General features: G+C 40.4%; 1 protein-coding gene across 1 annotated transcript; it reads left to right on the forward strand.

Annotated features, from left to right (window-relative positions):
• Positions 1–5,202: 5,202 nt before the first annotated feature.
• LOC131472511 (plastin-2-like) lies at positions 5,203–19,144 on the forward strand. Its single transcript, XM_058649782.1, has 16 exons — positions 5,203–5,302; positions 8,732–8,800; positions 11,366–11,517; positions 11,683–11,812; positions 11,908–12,040; positions 12,598–12,679; positions 12,794–12,959; positions 13,961–14,100; positions 14,249–14,344; positions 15,514–15,700; positions 15,816–15,894; positions 16,326–16,440; positions 16,557–16,690; positions 17,633–17,756; positions 17,858–17,982; positions 18,222–19,144. The coding sequence occupies exons 2-16, from the start codon at positions 8,740–8,742 to the stop codon at positions 18,352–18,354; spliced, it is 1,857 nt and encodes a 618-aa protein (XP_058505765.1). The 5' UTR covers positions 5,203–5,302; positions 8,732–8,739; the 3' UTR covers positions 18,355–19,144.
• The last annotated feature ends 400 nt before the right edge of the window (positions 19,145–19,544 follow it).

Raw genomic sequence — 19,544 nt, forward strand, 5'->3', positions numbered from 1 at the left:
TGTACGCAACCGGATGTGCCCGGACTAGTGCCGCACCAGGAGGCGCTACGGTGGTGAGAGGAGTGGTGAGGTTTACTGATGACATCATCAACATACGGAAGTGCCGATCCACTTCGCAGAGCCCAGGAAAACAATAAAACCTTATTTTCTCAGCAGTGGCTGAACTGTTTGTTCTGAATCTTTAGGGTTTCATAAACGAGGTAATGACGCAGATACACACACACAAACGCAGCGTTAATTGGAGCTTCCAGTCTATGTCCGCTTGAAGTAAATAATAAATTGGACAACTGTAATTGAAACACCAAACAAGCTTGTATGTAATTTAATGATGTGATGTCTTATTATTAGCGTTATAAAAACATTGCTAGTAATTATATTTTGTATTATATTCTATGACCTCACTGACAGCCGTGCCTCAGCCACACACAACATGATATTAACCCTCAGTGCTCACGTGGCACACATCTGTGTCGCAGGTGCACGCTTGGTAAATTGTCTCCTTATATGGACATCCTGGGGGCGTGTGTTTATAGGTCACATATATTCAGGCTTTAGTAAATGTGTTTTTTTGAGTCAAAGTCAGGATTCACTTTATATAAACATTTTAGTTGTGATTTTTTGTTCATAAAAACGAGTCAAGTCAACTTGGTATATTTCCAAATTTCACAAATTCAATCCGATTTTAAACATTTTAAGTACTTTTTGCTTTGGTGCATTTATGTACATTTTTTTCTCCATCAGATTGTGTAGGCTGTGCTGAGAAAAAACATAAGAACATAAGACATAAGAAACTCTATATTGCACATACTCTGTATGTTTATACATAGTGATGGAGAAAAGCAGCTGAAATGCTGTTCTAAGTGTTAAATGGTGGACGGCATGTAATTGACTTTGGGGCCGCATGTTTGGCACCTCTAGTACAAGACATGTACTGCTCTGTCTTGGAACATAACTGGAACAGAGTCAGTACTGTTATGTGATGTGTGATGACATAAATAAAAAAACTAAACTACAATTTGTATCAATAACTGGATCTGCACCATAGATGTGGATACTTTACATATGCCTGATTGTTTTTTGTTTTTTTTAATGACCACTACCTTTATACCTTTAGTTTATATGGGAAAACATCTCACATAAACTCCCCGAATGAGTTAATGGTCCCTAACTCATCCTCATCCTCAGTTTCAAGAACATTGCTTCATTATGAAATCCAGAAAAATTACAAACTCCTACCCAGCCAGCATGTCCATTTGGGTCCCATGAGGTTTATATTCAGACTGACAATATGGGTCCCAAGTGGGTTTGTCCATTGTTTCCATGGTGCCCCCCCCCATGTTTGCCCACATGGGCTTTACATGTGGGGCCCATGTTACTGAAACCATATGGGACCTGCATTTGCCCACTTAGTACCCTCAGTATGTTAAGAGAAGTGCATAATCGCTTTGAAGTGAAAATTCCTTTGTTTTCGTAAATGTAAAATAAAGCAAGGTTGTTTTATGGAGGAATCCATGTTTGTGACATGATGTAAGTTTGAAGCTTACATTGTGTTGTAGTTGTGAAAGAGTGTTTACATCCTTTTTAGTATGTGAAAGCCACCATCGTTCTCTGACACTTGAGAGAAGGAGGGATGAGTGGAGGAGTCCTCAGTTTGTTGCCGTCTGCATCCTCACTATTTGGGCCGCGTCATACTTGTCATCATTTCTCCAGTTTCCTCCACGCATGTCCAAAAACACGCAGAGGTTAATTAATGGGACAGTCTAAATTGACCATCGGTGTGAATTGCTGTTTGTTTCTATGTGTAAGCGCTGCGATGGCCAGGCGACCTGTCCAGACGACCTGTCCAGGCGACCTGTCCAGCCCTATGTCAGCTGGGATTGGCACCGTGCAGCCGCGCGACCTTCATGTGGAGGGTAAAGCAGTTCGATGGTTGATGTTATGGATGGATGTTATCTAGGTCATGTTAGCTAACATTAACTTGGACAAACACACATACCACTAACAAACATGCGGAAACATACTCTTCTATTAAACATTCAGAGTGATGCAGCTGCTGTTGTGTGTGTCTTTTAGTTTATGAGTCACAGAAACATCATGTGTTGAAAACATTCTGTGCATCCTGCCAGAGCAGCACAATGCTCTGTCCTCCAGTCCGTCCACTTCTGTCTGTCTCTGTCCCTTCCACTCATTTAAAAGCTGTCTGTGGAACTTTATCTTTGTGTCTCCACCTCTTCCTATCAATGTTGCTCTCACACAGACTTTAGTGCAACGTAGAGGAGCAAACAACAATAGTGTATTTACCAATTTAAATAGTTTGACTTGTGGACATAAATACTATCAGTGTTAACACAGGATCCAGTTGTCAGCCTGCAGCTCCGTTTGGACGACAACGGAGGAAATCCAAGGTCCCTGTGTCACTGTCAACACGTGTGAACACAAATGATCAGCTGTGGTCTGAGGTTCTCACATTTCTCACATTCCACTAGTCATTTAATGATCTTATAACAATAATAAAGACATTATTATTATATTTTACAATTAGACAATTAGATATTATCATAATTGTATAGATAGATATAATGAAATACACCAGGCATCACCCACCCACATACATACAACAGAAAGTGTCTCTGATTTTTTATTTTTTAATAATCCCCTTAGGGAAATGATTTCTCTGCATTTGACCCATCCTAGAATGAGTAGTGCCCAGGGAGCAATGGGGGCTGGGTACCTTGCTCAGGGGTACAATAGAAAAGTAGTTGTGGGAGCTGAGTTTCATCTACAGGTTAATGAAACACCAACATTCCAGCTCTCTGTCCTGAGCTGATGACCCGAGGCAGTCTCTCTATCTCTTTCTGCTGAAACAGACACAAGTTTATTGCTTTTATTGTCCTACTCTTGTAGGACAGGTTGTTTTTAACTGTAGGGTCAGTTGTGTCATGTCATGTTTGTTTATTTTAATTTCCTGTGGCACCCAGGAACTCACTCCTCCACTTTTGTGTCCTTTTGAGGTTTGATGACTGACCTGAAGATGCAGGAGTAAGGAGTAATAAGGTCCCATTGTTTTATGGTATAATAAGCACCTCTGTGTGTGTGTGTGTGTGTGAGTGTGCGTGTGTGTGTGCGTAGTGAACCCTATGCTCTTTATTACCTGAACACAAATGCTAAATTCAATTTTATTTGTATAGCACATTGTCATACATACATTATCTCAAGGCACTGTACACAGTAAGGCAACAAACTTTACATTATTATAGAGAGAAGAGACATTGCGGCCATTTTTGTTGTCGAAGCATGTTGATAAATGTGTGTTTTTTTGTTTGCTAACTTGTCTGACACCCACTGATTTGGCTTCTGGAAAATGTTCTGCAACATTTAAGGACAGAGGATGTCGCCATGTTTAAAGTTTGTGAAGCTTACCTCAAACCGGTTTCTAAATTTGCACTATAATGAATAAAACTGATCTTAAGTGTTTCATATCTGAATAAAAGCCTAGAATGCTTAATGTTAACGTGCCAAATCAAATATTCTAGTCCGATACGGCCCATTCGGAAAGAAATTTCATTCAATGTCATTCAAGAAGAGAGGAAACAAATGTATTGTTTGAAGCAGACTTTCTCAGTTGTAGAATGTTGTAGAACACGGGTCCAAACTCAACCCTGAGTTTCTAGTCTGCTCAATTGGGTCCAATCAAGTGGAAAAAAGCCTGCTAATTATGGCACAAAGTCCATCATGATATCACAATAACACTTTCAAGATAAAATTCTCTGTTTTGAAATGGACCGATAAAACAGGATAAAAGCAAATTTCCAATGTAAAATGAATCTGTAAATTGAAATTGTCGATTGGGCGGGATGTTTTAGTTTCCTTGCTCCAACACAGCTGATTCAAATAAATGGCTTGAGCTGACCATTTGAATCAGGTGTTGACGTAAGGAAACATCTCAAACACATAGAACAGTGGGTACACAGAACCAGGAGTTAGAAACCCTGCTTTGAACAACACAAAAAGACAAATGACCAGAAATGAAAGTCACTGATGTGATGGAGGAGGGACAAGACATTAACGGTGCAAGGAAAGGAAACAAGCAGAGGAGAGACGTCTGAGGACAAACCCTGAAACAACTCAACGCAGAAACTGGTTCATCCTAAGAACAAAATCTCTAGACACAAACAAAAAAAGCAATGTGGTTTACGCTGTGTAATGTAATGCGGAGTGTCCCGACCTCTACGTCAGGGAAAACAAACAACCACAAGCACAGCACAGAAGGGCCAGCTCATCTGGACAGGACTCTGCTGTCCACCTGCATCTGAAGGACAAGGGAGCTCACCAGGGCTGGATGACACACAGAACAAGTGAAGTCCAACACTCACAATAGCACACTCCCAGGTGACCCTAACAACCCTCTTTCACACCTTGACTCAGAAGACCTTGACCTTGACCTGAACAAGCCTCTTGGATGAGAAGTGAAATGTCAAATCAAGGCCATACCCTCACAAGATTGAGCTCCTACCTCCAGTGAGAGAAAGAGAGAGAGAGGTTCAGGAGGGGGGTGGTAGAGAAAGGTATGAGATGATGAGGAATTAGAGGAGGAACAGGGAGGAGAGGAGGAATTCTGCATGTAGAGACTGGTTAATGTGGCAGAACTTGTTTGCAGAATGAATGTTCATGTTACAGCTAAAGTGGTTTCTCTCACAGTCCAAAGACATGCTCATGTTTGTATGTGTGTGTTTGTGACTGGTGACCTGTCCACCATTCACCTACTGTCAGCTGGGAGGGGCTCCAGATGAGATCAGTCCGATACTGAATTTCTTTAAATTGATTACACACATGAACGTCAACGTCATGTGATATTTTGTTCTTATTTTCAGTAATAGGTGTCTGTGACAAAAAATGAAAAAAATAATAGTCATTTTGTATGTGGTTTCAACTCCTCTTTTACGAAACAAATACAATTTTCCCCTGTATTTTACAGAAAGTACAGAAACTTTGGATAAACAATATTGACTTTGAAAAAGTTGGACGCCACATGTAAAATTGTCCGAAGTGTTCCAGAAGTGCACATTTCAAACAAAAAAAATTAACCTGTAGATTATTATTGTCATGTTTTATTTTTATTTATTTATTTATTTATTTATTTTCCTGACAGCAGATGGAGGGAAGTCGGGAGAGGCTTGGTCACGGAAGAGGTGGCGCGGAGGGGCGGAGTCATCCGAAGAAAACGGGACGGAGGAGCAGAGAGAGGCGGAGTGAGGTTACTTCTCTCCGGGTGACTGTTGTGAACTTTACCGGCGGTGTTCAGGTAAGCGGCAGCTGTGTGGGATTACAGGGCGTTTTCCTTCTTATATGTGTTGTTTGTGGCCTAGTTTTCTTCATAGACACAATAGTGTAGTGATTAGATGTATCAAATGTTCTGTGTGCTAGCGAGTGTGTCATCATTAGTTTGAACATTGTTGAATATTGCAATGACGATACGACTTGTGATAAATAACAAATTAAGGATAAGGAGACTTGACATGCAAAACACATTCATTTATAGTCCAACAAACTGCTTTACTGGGGAAAACAAGTTTAAAAAAAGTTCAATTCTGCTTCTCCAAACAAACTGAATTGTTTGCATCTCTGCTTCTTTTGCCATATACTGAGCACGTTGATGTCGTGATAAAGGGGCTTTTTCTACTTTATAAGATCTATTTACCAAAAGAGGCGTGGACTTTGCGAAACTATAATGTTTACATACATTTTGTACACTGTCATTTCTCTTAAACGGCACATTTCATTATTATGTTCACAAGCTCATTTATAGATATTCATAAATTGAGTGAAACTATAGTCATTAAAAGTAAGTTGGGATGAGGAGGGTAAGATCTTGAGGTGAGATCCACCTTCTGAGATTTTGAAAGGCTCAGATTTGAGCAGCAGCAGCAGCAGCAGCTTTGTCTCAGGATGAATGGTGATGTAAAATGCATTGTCATTCTGAGCCAGTAACTCCTGTAGATACTTGTAGGTTAGTAACACACTCCTCATGTGAGCTTCATAATGGCTGCTGTGCCAAGATAAATTGATCTTTAGCATTCATCACACTCAGACTTGTTTCTTTTATCTTAGTGTGGACACATCATAGACATAATGCATTCCCAAGCCCCTTACCTTAACCTTAACCATCACAACTAAGTACCAAACCATTAACCTAATCCCAATATAAACTAAATTGTTAACCCCAACCCTAAAACCAGACTTTAACCCTGAACAAGCCCTTGTTCAAAGTTGTGGGACCACAAGGTTAATGTCCTCATAAAGATAGGTTTGTGTGTTTTTTTTGGACCTCACAAATATATACATATATGTACACAAACACACACACACACACTTTGTCAGTGTGAGTGATGTTTGAGTGATTCAGTGTCCCTGTGTTTGCCTGAGTGTGTCTCCTGCAGCGCTTAAACAGTTAACTCATCCAACAAATGAGACAGCAGCTTGATCTATTGTACAAGGAGCCACTTAACTTTACAGCTGCATCGACCTACGAATGCCGCTGCATGCATATACTAATCGTGCAGTGGAGAACTGTATATTTCCCTTTTTACACAGAATGTATCTGCATGTGAAACAGACACATGATCTACTTAAGCTTGTTTTAATATATATATATATCATTGTGCACCTGCAGGTTAATATCTGCAGTAACTAAAACATGTATATTGTTTCTTAATCTTAGTGCTTTTATCCATTACCAATATATGTAACTAACTACACTGGCATGTTTACTGAGGAGACAGTTAGTCTACCTGTCTACCTGTCTACCTGTCTACCCTACTTTGTCCCATAGACTGTACAAAGAGGACGTAGTCGTCTTTTCTGCCCTGTGGGGTCAACCTGGAACTAACAATATCCTGAATAGCCACCAGAGGGCAACTCTGCCAGTTGCAACAACAACTCAGTTTCAATATATGTCAATGGTAAAATAAAAATAAAAAGAGACGATAAGTGAGTTGACCCCAGTGTGACTGACCGCTGGTATCATGCAATAGGAGCCTGCAGGTGACACGAGTGAAAGTCCAGGTGCAAAATGCCAACATACAGGTAATAGTCATCAAACCACAAATCTACGAGGCACATTTTAGCTGCTGGTGCTAATCCCAACTAACATGGAGTGAAAGGTGGGACACAGCTTTGACAGGACACCAGTCCATCACAGGGCCAACACAGAGATTAAGAAACTAGTCAATCTCACATTCACAACATGTCGGCATTGTGAATGTGAGATTCACAACGCCACACACACACACACACACACACACACACACACAGTGCTCGCCACATGCACTACTGTGTGGCACATTTTCAATTTCCTTTCCTGACAAATCATAAACACCAGCTTTTCATTTCTGTCTGTTTAAGTATTTTGCACTGAGCTGGTGGAAGAAGCTGCACATTCCAAAATATCTAATATCAACCCAGAGGTGCTATCCAGATTACTGGAGCCTTTACCATGCTCAAACTGTCTAGTCTCATAAGAAAGTTGAATATACCAGCACACAGAAGCCTTTGACAGCAATGAATCTGATACGATCTTAGGCTGCGACAGCATTTTCAGCAGCAAGACACAGGGCAACACTTCCTCTGTCAATGTTATAGCAAACATTAGACCAGACATACAGCTCCACTAATGATAATGATGGATATGATGCAACCAGAGACACAAAGCTTTCTGCTGCATCTTGATCAACTACAATCACAGACAATCAGTGCAGGCCTCAGATATCAGTGGCAACTAATATGTAGAAATGTATAGAAAAAAATATACATTTTTGTATTTAAACATGAATTTGAGATATGATTTGAAAGCATCTGTCTTCTATTCTTCAGTCTTCCAGACATAAAGTTTTATCAGGAAAAAAACCAATTTAAAAACTGCTGCTCTCACTTCACAGTTCATTCCATTTCAGTCAGTCTACCGTCTCTGATCTGATCATGCGATCATGTTACAGTGCTGCCAAATAAACAAATAAGCTTTCAGCCCAAACATGCACACAAAGAGGCTGCAGTCAGACGGACACACTAACTAACAAACAACACTCTGAGTCAACAATGTCTCCAGAAGGTTAGTCTCAGGACCTGCTAAGAACTTAACACATGATGTTGATTATGTGTTTGTTAAAAGTCTTATTGTTTTTAGACTAATCATTCATACCTACACCAAACTGCAGAGAAAAGAACAAACTCATAAAATATCGAATCAAAGGAATCAAAGGAATCCTGTGTGCTATGTGTAAACATTAGAACAGTCAAATCAGCCCTGCTGTTTAAACACAATAAAAACATCATCTCTAAGACTTGTCTCCAATTACTTTGTCCTGATGACAAGGGTGAATCTAGACAAATGCACTTTTTTTTAACAAATGTATTAAAAGTGGCTTTTTTATATGAGTAACACTGACTAACAGTCCTATCAGTCTAAATTAAATGTAAGTAAGGCAGCTAATCTGATGTTAATCCATTTTGTATCAGCGTCTCCACAGCTCAAATCACATCAACTCCTGTTTAGGGCTGGTCAATAAATCAATAACAAGAAGTAGTGTAATATCTAAGTCAATATTAAAAAGATTTATTATATACTGATATTTGCTTTATGCAAACACATGATTTCTGTGTCTCAGCTCAGATGTATGAAATCCTGTACTGTATGTACAACAGTTATTTCATCTTTCTCTCTGCTGATGTGCTACAGGTGTCATCATGTCAAAAACGCTCAGCGATGAGGAGATGGACGAGGTCAAACAAATGTTCAATTCTTATGGTGAGTTACAATGTGACAGCAGCTGATGTTCTTCTATACTGTGCACGTGTGTGTGTGTGTGTGTGTGTGTGACACAGATTGTGTAAGAGATGAAAACTAGTGCTTATAATGAAGACAAATGGACAACTTATATCGTAAGATAAAAAAACCCACATCTATTATGTAAATATGTCTTTCATTTTCTGTACAGTGTAAACAAATATAACTATGTACCTGCATGCAAGTACATACTGTATATGTTCAGAAGTGACTATTCAAGTTGCTGTTGCTGGATAAAGATAAGCCTGGTCTGTCCCTCTTCATGTGTCATGTTTAGGGGCACATGTGACTAGCGCTGTTGCCTCACAGCAAGAAGGTTGCTGGTTCACATCCCAGTCTGGGCCTTTCTGTACGGAGTTTGCATGTGAGCGAGTGGTTATTTGTCTCTGTCTCTTATTGGCCCTGTGATGGACTGGCGACCTGTTCGGAGTGTACCCTGTCTTCATGTAGGTTTCAGTACAGAAAAAGGCACTTACACGAAGTAAAAGTATCTAAAAACACAGAGAATTAAGTATTAAGTCAAAAAACTTCAAACAAAGGTCATGAACACTGGAGAACATACAGGAAATGGCTGTAAGGCTTGCAGGTTAGTGGCGGCTGAGTGGAGACTAATTACTGTGAGCTGAGGGGACGCTCTGGACCAGGAGGGACTAATTATGGAGTGACCGTTAATCACTGTGGTAAAAGTAGAAATGAAGCTTTCTGAACACAGGTGAACACAGGTGAACAAAGGTGTTGGTAATAAACAGACGAAGAACAACTGTTTGAATGCAATGAAGTGAAACAAGACGTGCACACACACACACACACACACACACACACACACAGAAAACCGAATATGCAGGGAGAAAAAAATACCTGAGACAAAAATCAGGACACACAATAAAGAAATTAAAGATTATGCTAAGCCAGGGGTGGGCAAGTAAATTTAGGGCCAATATTTTTCTAAGCAATCTAAACTATTCAATATTGTACAATAATGGCAGAATGTTACTAGTGTCTTAAAACCCTTTTTTCACAACAAAAGCTCTGAATTCTGCATGATTTTGTCATTTTTGCGAAGGAAATTAAACTCATCTGTGAGCGTTGAATTCATCTACCGAGCTGGACATTGTTGCTGGCAGGCCGGTTTTGGCCCACAGGCTGCCACTTGCTGACCACTGTGCTAAGCTGAGCTAACCATCACCCCCAGTGTAGCTTCATATCTCACTGATGACTCCTCATCTCACACATGAAACACATAATCATATGGAGACATAAATGATTTTGTGTTATATCAGCCATATGTTTTACTTTATCAAAGTCAGGATGATGCCTTTGTCATTTGAAATTTACATTTGTCTAAGAAAAATCAGTCAAATTTGAAAATGGGCCATGTGGGTGGTGTAGTGGTGTAGTGGCTAAGAGATATGTTACTGTTACCTTGCACTAAAAAGACCCGGGTATGCGACATGGTCCCAATAAGAGCCTTTCTTCATTGAGTTCTATTTGGTGTGCGTGGGTTTCCTCCCACAGTCCAAAACCTTAATAAATTTCATTTGTTCGTCTGTCGCTTTATCCTCCATGTGAGAGTTGCAGGGCTGCTGGTGCCAATCCCCGCTGATATGGAGTGAAAGGCAGGGTACACTCTGGACCAAAAACATGAAGACATTAATTAGATAATGTAAATTGCCCACAGGTGTGAATGTGAGAGTGAATGATTGTTCGTCTCTTTGTGTTGCCCTGTGATGGACTGGTCACCGTTCCAGGGTGTATCACACCTATCTCCCTATGTCAGCTGGGATTGGCTCCAGCTCCCCACAACGCTTATGTGGAAGATAAAGTGTTAGAGGAAAAAAACATGATGAAAATAGAATAGAAAAGGACTTTTTCGTCATTGTGTAGCCAGTGTACGACAATATTTGGGGAGCGTCCCCAGATGAGTGCATTGTAAAAGTAAATGTATAAATAAGATAAAAATACACATGAAAACAAGTATTAAAAAAGACATACTGGGCATTGCACCTAATCACACATTGTCTTGTGTTTGTCCTGCATTTATGGCTCCTGTATATCTGCTGGAGGGGAGGAGGTTTAACAGGCACTGTCTGGTGTGTGAGGTGTCACAAGTGATGGGATCTGCTCTGCTCCGAGCAGCTTCCTCTGATCATCCCTGCGCAGCACTTGTAGAAACTCATTTGAACTCTGTGCCTCATGAAGTCCACAAACATCTATGTTAAGTGCAAATTGAAAATATTGCAGAAAGGCATTTAAAAATCAGACAATATCACAGTTATCACAGACAGAATTAGCCTCTTGCACGAGGCACCACGACACAGACACATTTCAGTGACACATTTTCAGCACATTTCATATTCTTAATAGTGCTCCTGATGCTGATGATGAGTGAGTAAGCAGATCAAGTGATTCTTCCCTTGTTAACAGTTCTGGACAAATGTAAACATGAGCTCAGACCTGAATGAAATGTGCACACACATACAGTAACTGTGCTCTGTTTCCTCTCTTGTCCCTGTGTCACCTGTGTAGATGTGGATGGAAATGGACACATCACCAGCTCTGAAATCAGTTCCGTCTTCAGCGCGCTGGGCTGTTCAGTGCCTGGATACAAGATCAGAGACATGATTCAGACCATGGACCGGGACCACAGTGGAGACATCACATTTCCTGAGTTTTTAGAGGTAGGAAAACATCCACTGTCCAACTGACTGAAAAATCATTGAATTACTAAGGTCACTGATAGCTTTTGCTCTGTAAGGTGAAATGAATGAGTGAATGAAAAAGGACAGGAAAGTCTTGGGTCAACTCAGTTTGTGTTTGTGTGTGTTTTGTGTGCACACGTACAGATTTTTATGAAAGTGTCAGGGGATAGTTTGGCCCAGACTTTCAAGAACGTTCTCAACAAGAAAGAGGGAATTGTCGCCATTGGAGGCACCAGCACAATCTCCAGTGAAGGAACACAACACTCAATATCTGGTGAGTCAAGATGAATAATTGGTCTCATCGGTGAGACATAGTGTTGTATCAGGGTTCACTGTCTCATGTGGAAGTGACACGTGACTGTATTTCAGAGCAGGAGCGCTTTGCCTTTGCCAACTATATCAACTCTTCTTTGGAGAAGGACCCAGACTGTGCACATGTGTTGCCCATCGACCCAAACACTGCAGCTCTGTTCAAAGCAGTGGCAGACGGCATCGTGCTCTGGTAAACCCTCAACATATTATGTACCATATAACACACAACTACTGATCATTAACCATGCAATTATTATGAACTAGTGTATCCATAGAAAACTACATCCAGTGTGATAACATTTAGGAAGGTTTACTGAGAGAAATAGTATAAAATGTTTTTAGTCTTTTATATGTACATTTATAAGCCTTTGATATTAAAGGTGCTTCATTTGTGGAGGCTGCTTTGCGTGTCTCTACAGCAGCCTGAATGCATGTGCATTTTGCATGTTAAAACAAAGGCTTACTGTGCAAACAAGGAAGAACAGTTTTGCCTACATAAATCTGATGCATGCACCAACTAAAGGGGGAACAGCCGAGTGCGTGTGGAGAGTATTTAGATCTTCTCTGGTGTGTGAAAGCCACCATCACTCCCTAACACTCTATGGAAAGGGAGATATGAGAATAGGAGTCTGCTTGTTAAAATCTCTTGTCTCAAACATTAAATGTCACTAATTATTACACACTGGACCTTTTACATCTTAAATGTTCCCAGTTCTCTCATCTCATTTTCTCCATCTGTTGTTGCAGTAAACTCATCAACCTCTCTGTTCCTGACACCATTGATGAGAGAACCATCACTAAGAAGAGATTAAATCAATTCACCACACAGGTCAGTTAACTGTTTCTTTGCATAAATAATAAATATCAGGAGCTTAAAAGATATATTATGAAATATAGTAAGTGTAACTGGTCTGATTCCTCCTGAAACTCTTCTCCTTCACAGGAGAATCTGAACTTGGCTTTGAATTCAGCGTCGGCCATTGGCTGCCAGGTTGTCAACATCGGAGCTCAAGATCTCAAGGAGGGAAAACCTCACCTGGTCCTTGGTCTGCTGTGGCAAATTATCAAGATCGGATTGTTTGCTGATATAGAGCTGAGCCGCAATGAAGGTATGTACAAATACATACAACATACATACGGATATCCAGTTGTATAAGTGGATACAAAAGTATAGTGTCTGAGTTTGCTTTGACACTGCACTGTAGTGAAATGAACTGAACCTTTTTGAATAACATTACTGAAGGAGAAGAGAATCAAACAAGGAAAGAGAAAACTAACTCATCTGTTAGTTAATGCAGGGCAACTTCTGGAGCTGCATCAAATCCTATTGGTCTTGTTTTTTTTATTTTGTTTTATGTGAACGTACGACACATACTGTATATGCTGCATCAATGGCCTCAGACATTTCTCCCGGCTAACATTCTACACACGTTCGGTTGCGTTGACCCATAATGCCCTGCATTGTAACCACAATGCCTTGTGTTGTAGTCCGCTTCCTGCATTTGGTTCACTTGAAGCGAATGGAGACCTATGATTTTAGGCGGATTAGAGTTTGCTTCTTTGGTTTGCATCAAACACCTAACCAAACCAACCGGACTTCCCAGGCACGGCTGGTTTAGAGGGGCTGGTGTGAATGCACCCTACGTGGGTAGCTGAACCCACAATATGGCAGCTTGGTGGAGCTGTGGCCTGGTTTAAATAGCAGAGTTGATTGGCGATGGCTAGCAGCTTTGCACCTGAACCTGCATGTCTGATTCCACTGTAATGACAGACAGACAGACAGACAGACAGACAGACAGACAGACAGACAGACAGACAGACAGACAGACAGAACAACTTAATGGAAACACGGCTATAGACGGTGACTGTGAGGCCATAATGCAAATAGTACTATACACAGCTTTACAAGAAAGTAAAGCACTGAGTGATGATACAATGAGAAATGTGTAAGATAAATGTGGTTCGACAAACTGGAATATAATGGGAGGCCACAGCCAAGATGATTGATGGGAAACATTTAGTAGAATTTTTAGTTTTTTTGTAACATTTCCTCCAGGTTATTTATTTATTCATTTTTGCCAGTAAGTCATGCTTGTCTTTGTGTGCACAGCTATTGCAGCATTGCTACAGGAAGGGGAGACTCTGGAGGACCTGATGAAGCTCAGTCCTGAGGAGCTGTTGCTGCGCTGGGCCAATTTTCATCTAGCCAAAGTTAACATGAGCATATCAAACTTTTCTGGAGATATTAAAGTAAGAAACTATGTCCCCGTAACATTCAGACCTCTTACTGCTGTGTGCACTGTTGTATTATTAATATTTGATGTAGCTTGTAAAAAGTCAAAGAGTGTGCTGTTTGCTGTAAAGTCACTGGTGTTTGTTTGTGTGTCTTTCTGTGCAGGACTCTACTGCATATTTCCACCTGCTGCAGCAGATCGCTCCAGACGGTTCTAAAGAGGATGTTCCTCGGGTTGATATCGATATGTCCGGTCTATATGTAAGTTCAAGAAGCAATTTAAAAAAAAAACAAACAAAAGAAAAAAAGCTAGGCTATGCATTACATATGCGTAATAGCATAACTTGATTAACTGGCATGTATGAACTGAAAAAGGACCCAAAAATAGAGGTATTTTAATGAAAAGACAACACAAAAGAAATACCTTGATGAAGGCCATGCCATGAAAACACATAATCTGACTAAGAACACTGCAAGTATGGAGTTTAAGGCCTTATACAGACTGCAAGAAAACAAATCTGATCATTTTTGTCTATCCAGATTGGTTTTAAAGGTCTGGACAATTTTAAAGGTCTGGACAGCAAGTGCTGCCTGCAGTCTGACGGGAAGTAAATCTAGATTGGATAAAATAACCCTCAGCTTAAAACAGGAAACTCTAGTTAGTTTCCTGTTTGCTGTGTGGGTTAGTCAGTGAATTAAACAATATTAACTAATCCCAAAATTCCAAACCCAAAAAAGCGCATGTCCAAAGGTGCAGATGATGTTGTCACTGTTTTTAATCTACACAACATAGATACACATACTATACAATGCATATGGCTATCAGAGGCTGATTGAATAAGCTGACTTCCTGTTGACCTTCTTCCTGCTTCCTACTCTTCCTGTTGGACTATATTAGGATGGTGATATCATCCTGTAGATTGTATTGTACTGATTGTAGACAAGGTTTTGTCACATTCCTCTTTCTCCCACTAGTATTTTATATAATAGTTGATTTAAATGAGCTGTACACTGTGAAATACACAACATTCAAAAACTGATTCTATTTCTTTGGTCAAAAGGTCTCAGAAATCACATTTTTTAATCCTTTCAAATATGGAACAATGACTTGGACTTCAAACAAAAACAATTAATTGACTGCTTAGTTTTGGGTGAGTAAAAGGAATAGTTCAAGGTTGTGGTGGCAAAACATGTCCTCATTAGTACTTGTATAACGTGTGTGTGTGTGTGTGTGTGTCAGTCCTGTCCTTAGTGAGTCAGTCATATGAGATGTTGGCCTGTTAAAAAGAACACGCTAAAGCAAATTCCTGTTATTTCTACACATTTATTTGAGGGACAATGAACACATACACATTCAGTGATTATGATCATGTGTTTACCTTGATAAAATCCAAACCTGTGTTCCTCCGCCTGTGTGTGTGTGTTTCCAGGAGCAGGATCTCGTGGCGAGAGCAGAGTGTATGCTCAAGCAGGCCGATAACCTCGGGTGCCGACAGTTTGTTACGGCTCGAGATGTCGTGTCCGGAAATTCAAAGCTCAACCTGGCCTTTGTAGCCACACTCTTCAACAAACATCCAGCTCTCACCAAACCAGACGACCAGGAGTTGATTGTGGAGAGTAAGTATGGATGAATAATCCTTGTCCCATAGACCTTCATCCATGTCCAGAGAACTTACTGTAGCTCTGTGAAAACCTCCTTGGCCTGTGTTTGTTTGATTTTGTCTCCCTAAAGGTGAGACCAGGGAGGAGAAAACATTTAAGAACTGGATGAACTCTCTTGGAGTCAGTCCACATGTTCACCGGTTCTACAGGTCAGTATCATTATGTCTATAGTGACTTTTTCTTTTTACAGTCTATTGCGATTAAAACATAGATTTCACAGATATGAGTGTAGCCCCTTTTCCACTAGCACGGCACAGCACGGTTATTTTGTGTTTCCACTGCGATGGTACCGTCAGAGACTGTGTCAGACAGAGTCTGTGCTCCGGTCATGGAGGAAGTCCTCAACAAATACTTTTAATGAACTGATCCTAAGGATTTAGTTACACTGAAAACAACTGCTTTACAAGTCACTAGTTTGTGAGTCACGGCAGTTTCATGCAGCTGTGCAGTGATGACTCCGCCTACTTTGAGGAGGTACACAACCAAACCGTGTGGAGGCGAGTTGAGGCGAGCTGGGACCATGTAGTGGAGACACAGCAGAGGTATGTTGACACCTCTGTTGATTTGCATGTTCACACAGTGATCTGCAGGATGCTCTAGTGATCCTCCAGCTATACGAGAAGATTAAGGTGCCAGTGAACTGGGACAGAGTCAACCGCCCCCCGTTCAAATTTGGTGGAGGGAGTATGAAGAAGGTAAAAACACACACGTTACCTTCCAAACTCCTTTCAACAAAAGGTTTTCAACAAATGAGAAATTCAGTGTAATTAAAAATGTTCTACTCTCAAAGATTTGTGTGTATGTTCAACAGATAGAAAACTGTAACTATGCTGTGCAGCTGGGGAAGGAGAAGGCAGGTTTTTCCCTGGTGGGAATTGGAGGAGTCGACCTCTTTAACGGAGTTTCCACTCTGGTTCTGGCTCTGGTCTGGCAGCTGATGAGGAGGTAATTTACTCTGGATCCATTTAACTTGGATTTATTTCAAGGATAATTAACATAGGCCACACAGCGGAGTAGTGGCCAGCACTGTTGCCTTGCGGCAAAAAGACCCAAGTTCACCACTTGGTCCTAATGAGGGCTTTTCTGCGTGGAGTTTGCATGTTCTCCCATGTTTGTGCTTGGGTTCTCTGGTTTCCTCCCACAATCCAATAAACATCAGAGGTTAATTGGACATCGGTGTGAGTGAATAGTTGTTTGTCTGAACAGTAGACCTGTGATCGACTGGCGCCCTGTCCAGGGTGTACCCGCCTTTCACCCTGTGTTATTTGGGATTGGCTCCAGCAGCTCCGCGACCCTCGTGTGGATGAATAATTAACATAAACTATCAATTAACATTTATTTGTGTAGCACTTTTCATACAAACAATTTATCATTCAAGTGTTTAAAAGAATAAAAGCAATGACAAAAATAGACCACACCCCCCTTCCACAATCATCCACATACACACACACAAACAATGAGGTGATGAAATAATAAAATACAAAGCAAGATGATTTAAAAAAAAAAAAAAAGATAAAGGTAAATTATAGATAATATGCTAAAAGAGAGATGTACCATCTTGTTGTGACACAGTCACGTTGCAATGGATGCGTCATTTTGAACCGGTCTGGTCATTCCCCACTGACCGTTGACATCAGCTCGGCATTTTCCCACAGCACTGCTGCTCACTAGATAGTTTCTCTTCATTAGATTGTTCTCTTTAAACTTTAGTGATGGCTGTGTGTGTGTCACTAAAATCACTTTTCTTCATAATAACCATGTGTACATGCTTAAATGCATAAGGTATTTCTGTAAACACACAGCTGAACTGTTGAAGTGACTGTTGAGTGTAAATGCCTATATACAACATTATTATACTGTGTCTTCTTTCTCTATATTTATTTGCAGGTACACTTTAAAGGTCCTTGAAGACCTTGGACATGGAGAAGTCGCAGGAGATGAATTGATAGTTTCCTGGGTCAACAAGACATTGCAGGAGGGGGACAAGAAATCAGCTATTAAAAGTTTTAAGGTCAGTTTCAGTTCTGCTTATTTTATTTATTTTTGTATTTCCACTGGTTAAGACAAAATCACTGAAGTTGTGTGTGTGTGTGTGTGTGTCCCTCGGTTTAGGACCCAGCAGTTGGTACCAGTCTGCCAGTTCTGGACCTGATTGATGCCATCCAGCCAGGCAGTGTGAACTATGACCTGGTCAAAACTGGAGTCCTGACAGACGAAGACAAACTAGACAATGCCAAGTAATGACCGACCTCTGAGGTTATGATAGTGCTGGTTGTTGCTGTTGCTGTTACTATGTTGACTTGAAGCAGTTTTAAGCAGCCAAACTTAAGACTACTGCTCCAATCACTAATGAAACATTTACAAGTTAGAGCCAAAACAGCAGCAGATTTGAAGTGTGCTTAAACATTTCAGTCATCACAGACAATAACAACCTAATGTTATCACAGTCATGCTAACTGAGCCTTTCCTGCCACAGGTATGCCATTTCCAATGCCAGGAAGATCGGCGCCAAGGTCTACGCCCTGCCTGACGACTTGGTAGAGGTCAACCCTAAAATGGTGATGACCATCTTCGCCTGCCTGATGGGAAGAGGCATGAAGAAGGTTTGAATGGACGAGACACGGGGGGAGGGAACATCATCATGTTGTCTTTTAAAGACAAAATAAAAGTGCCACTGTATTAATCTATCCTGCCTTCAACTGTCACAACATGGATCTTGTGTGTCCCCATAGATATGAATATAAGAGAATCAAACTGGATAATACAGCACATTTAAAGGCTATGATCATGTAACATCTCTGCTTTGTTTAAAACAAATGATTAAGTAAAAGATTTACTGTAATTAAGTTAAGTTTTTTTTTACCATCCAACACATTAAACGTGCTGGAGCTGCTGCATCTCATCAAACGTCCTAATGTGGATCTCATAATATGCCAGTTTGTTCATAGTGTCAGCATTTATTGGTATGTATGACCTAACATACATTTTGTTTTGTTGGACTATACAAGAGGTTATTTTCTACAAATGTGTGTATGTGTGTGTAATAAGATCAGCAACACAGACAGTGATGTTACCTCACTGCACTCCCTTTAGTAAGAGATGAATCTCAGGCAAATCACACAGCATCACAGCTGTTGGTAATGCAACATTCATGATTTAAACATGAGCCTGGCAAAAAAGGGGGGAAAAAAAGGCTGATTTCTAATCCTGGTAATTGTAAAATATCACTGTTTAAATGTTACAGTTGAATACATGCATATGCATTTCTTAAAGATACCTTTTTAGTGCTGATGGCAAAATAAATAAATACAATTCCTTTACATGCAAGCAATACAACGTACAGTGTGTACAATCAGTCTACTGATGTTAACTGATGTTTAATAAAAGCATTTTTCCATACATTTTTTCTTTGTTCTTTCTATCCTCTATGGAAGGGGTCAGCAAGTTAGTTTGACCTGAGGTCAATTTTTTCTAAGCAATTGAATATTGAGCCAAAACAATGAATCTTCATCAGGAGTTTACAAAAAAAGACAGATTTATGAGTCATTAGTTTATAGAGCCATGTTGTCATAGTCACTTATAAGACAAAGCATTTAAATATTAGCAATTATTTCACTTTAGTTACGCCTTACAAAGTAAAACTGAGAGAAATATTACAAGTGCAGATAAGGGACAGCTTAGAAATTATCTTACCAAGTGGAAAGAGACCTTTGGCTTGTGACCAAAGGGTTGCCAGTTCAATCCCCGCATGGTCAAGGGCTGGGGTCCAAAGGGCAACAGGGTCTCCTTGTACTGGTCC

Source organism: Solea solea, chromosome 14 (assembly GCF_958295425.1).
Source record: "Solea solea chromosome 14, fSolSol10.1, whole genome shotgun sequence".
In the NCBI taxonomy this organism is placed as follows: domain Eukaryota; kingdom Metazoa; phylum Chordata; class Actinopteri; order Pleuronectiformes; family Soleidae; genus Solea; species Solea solea.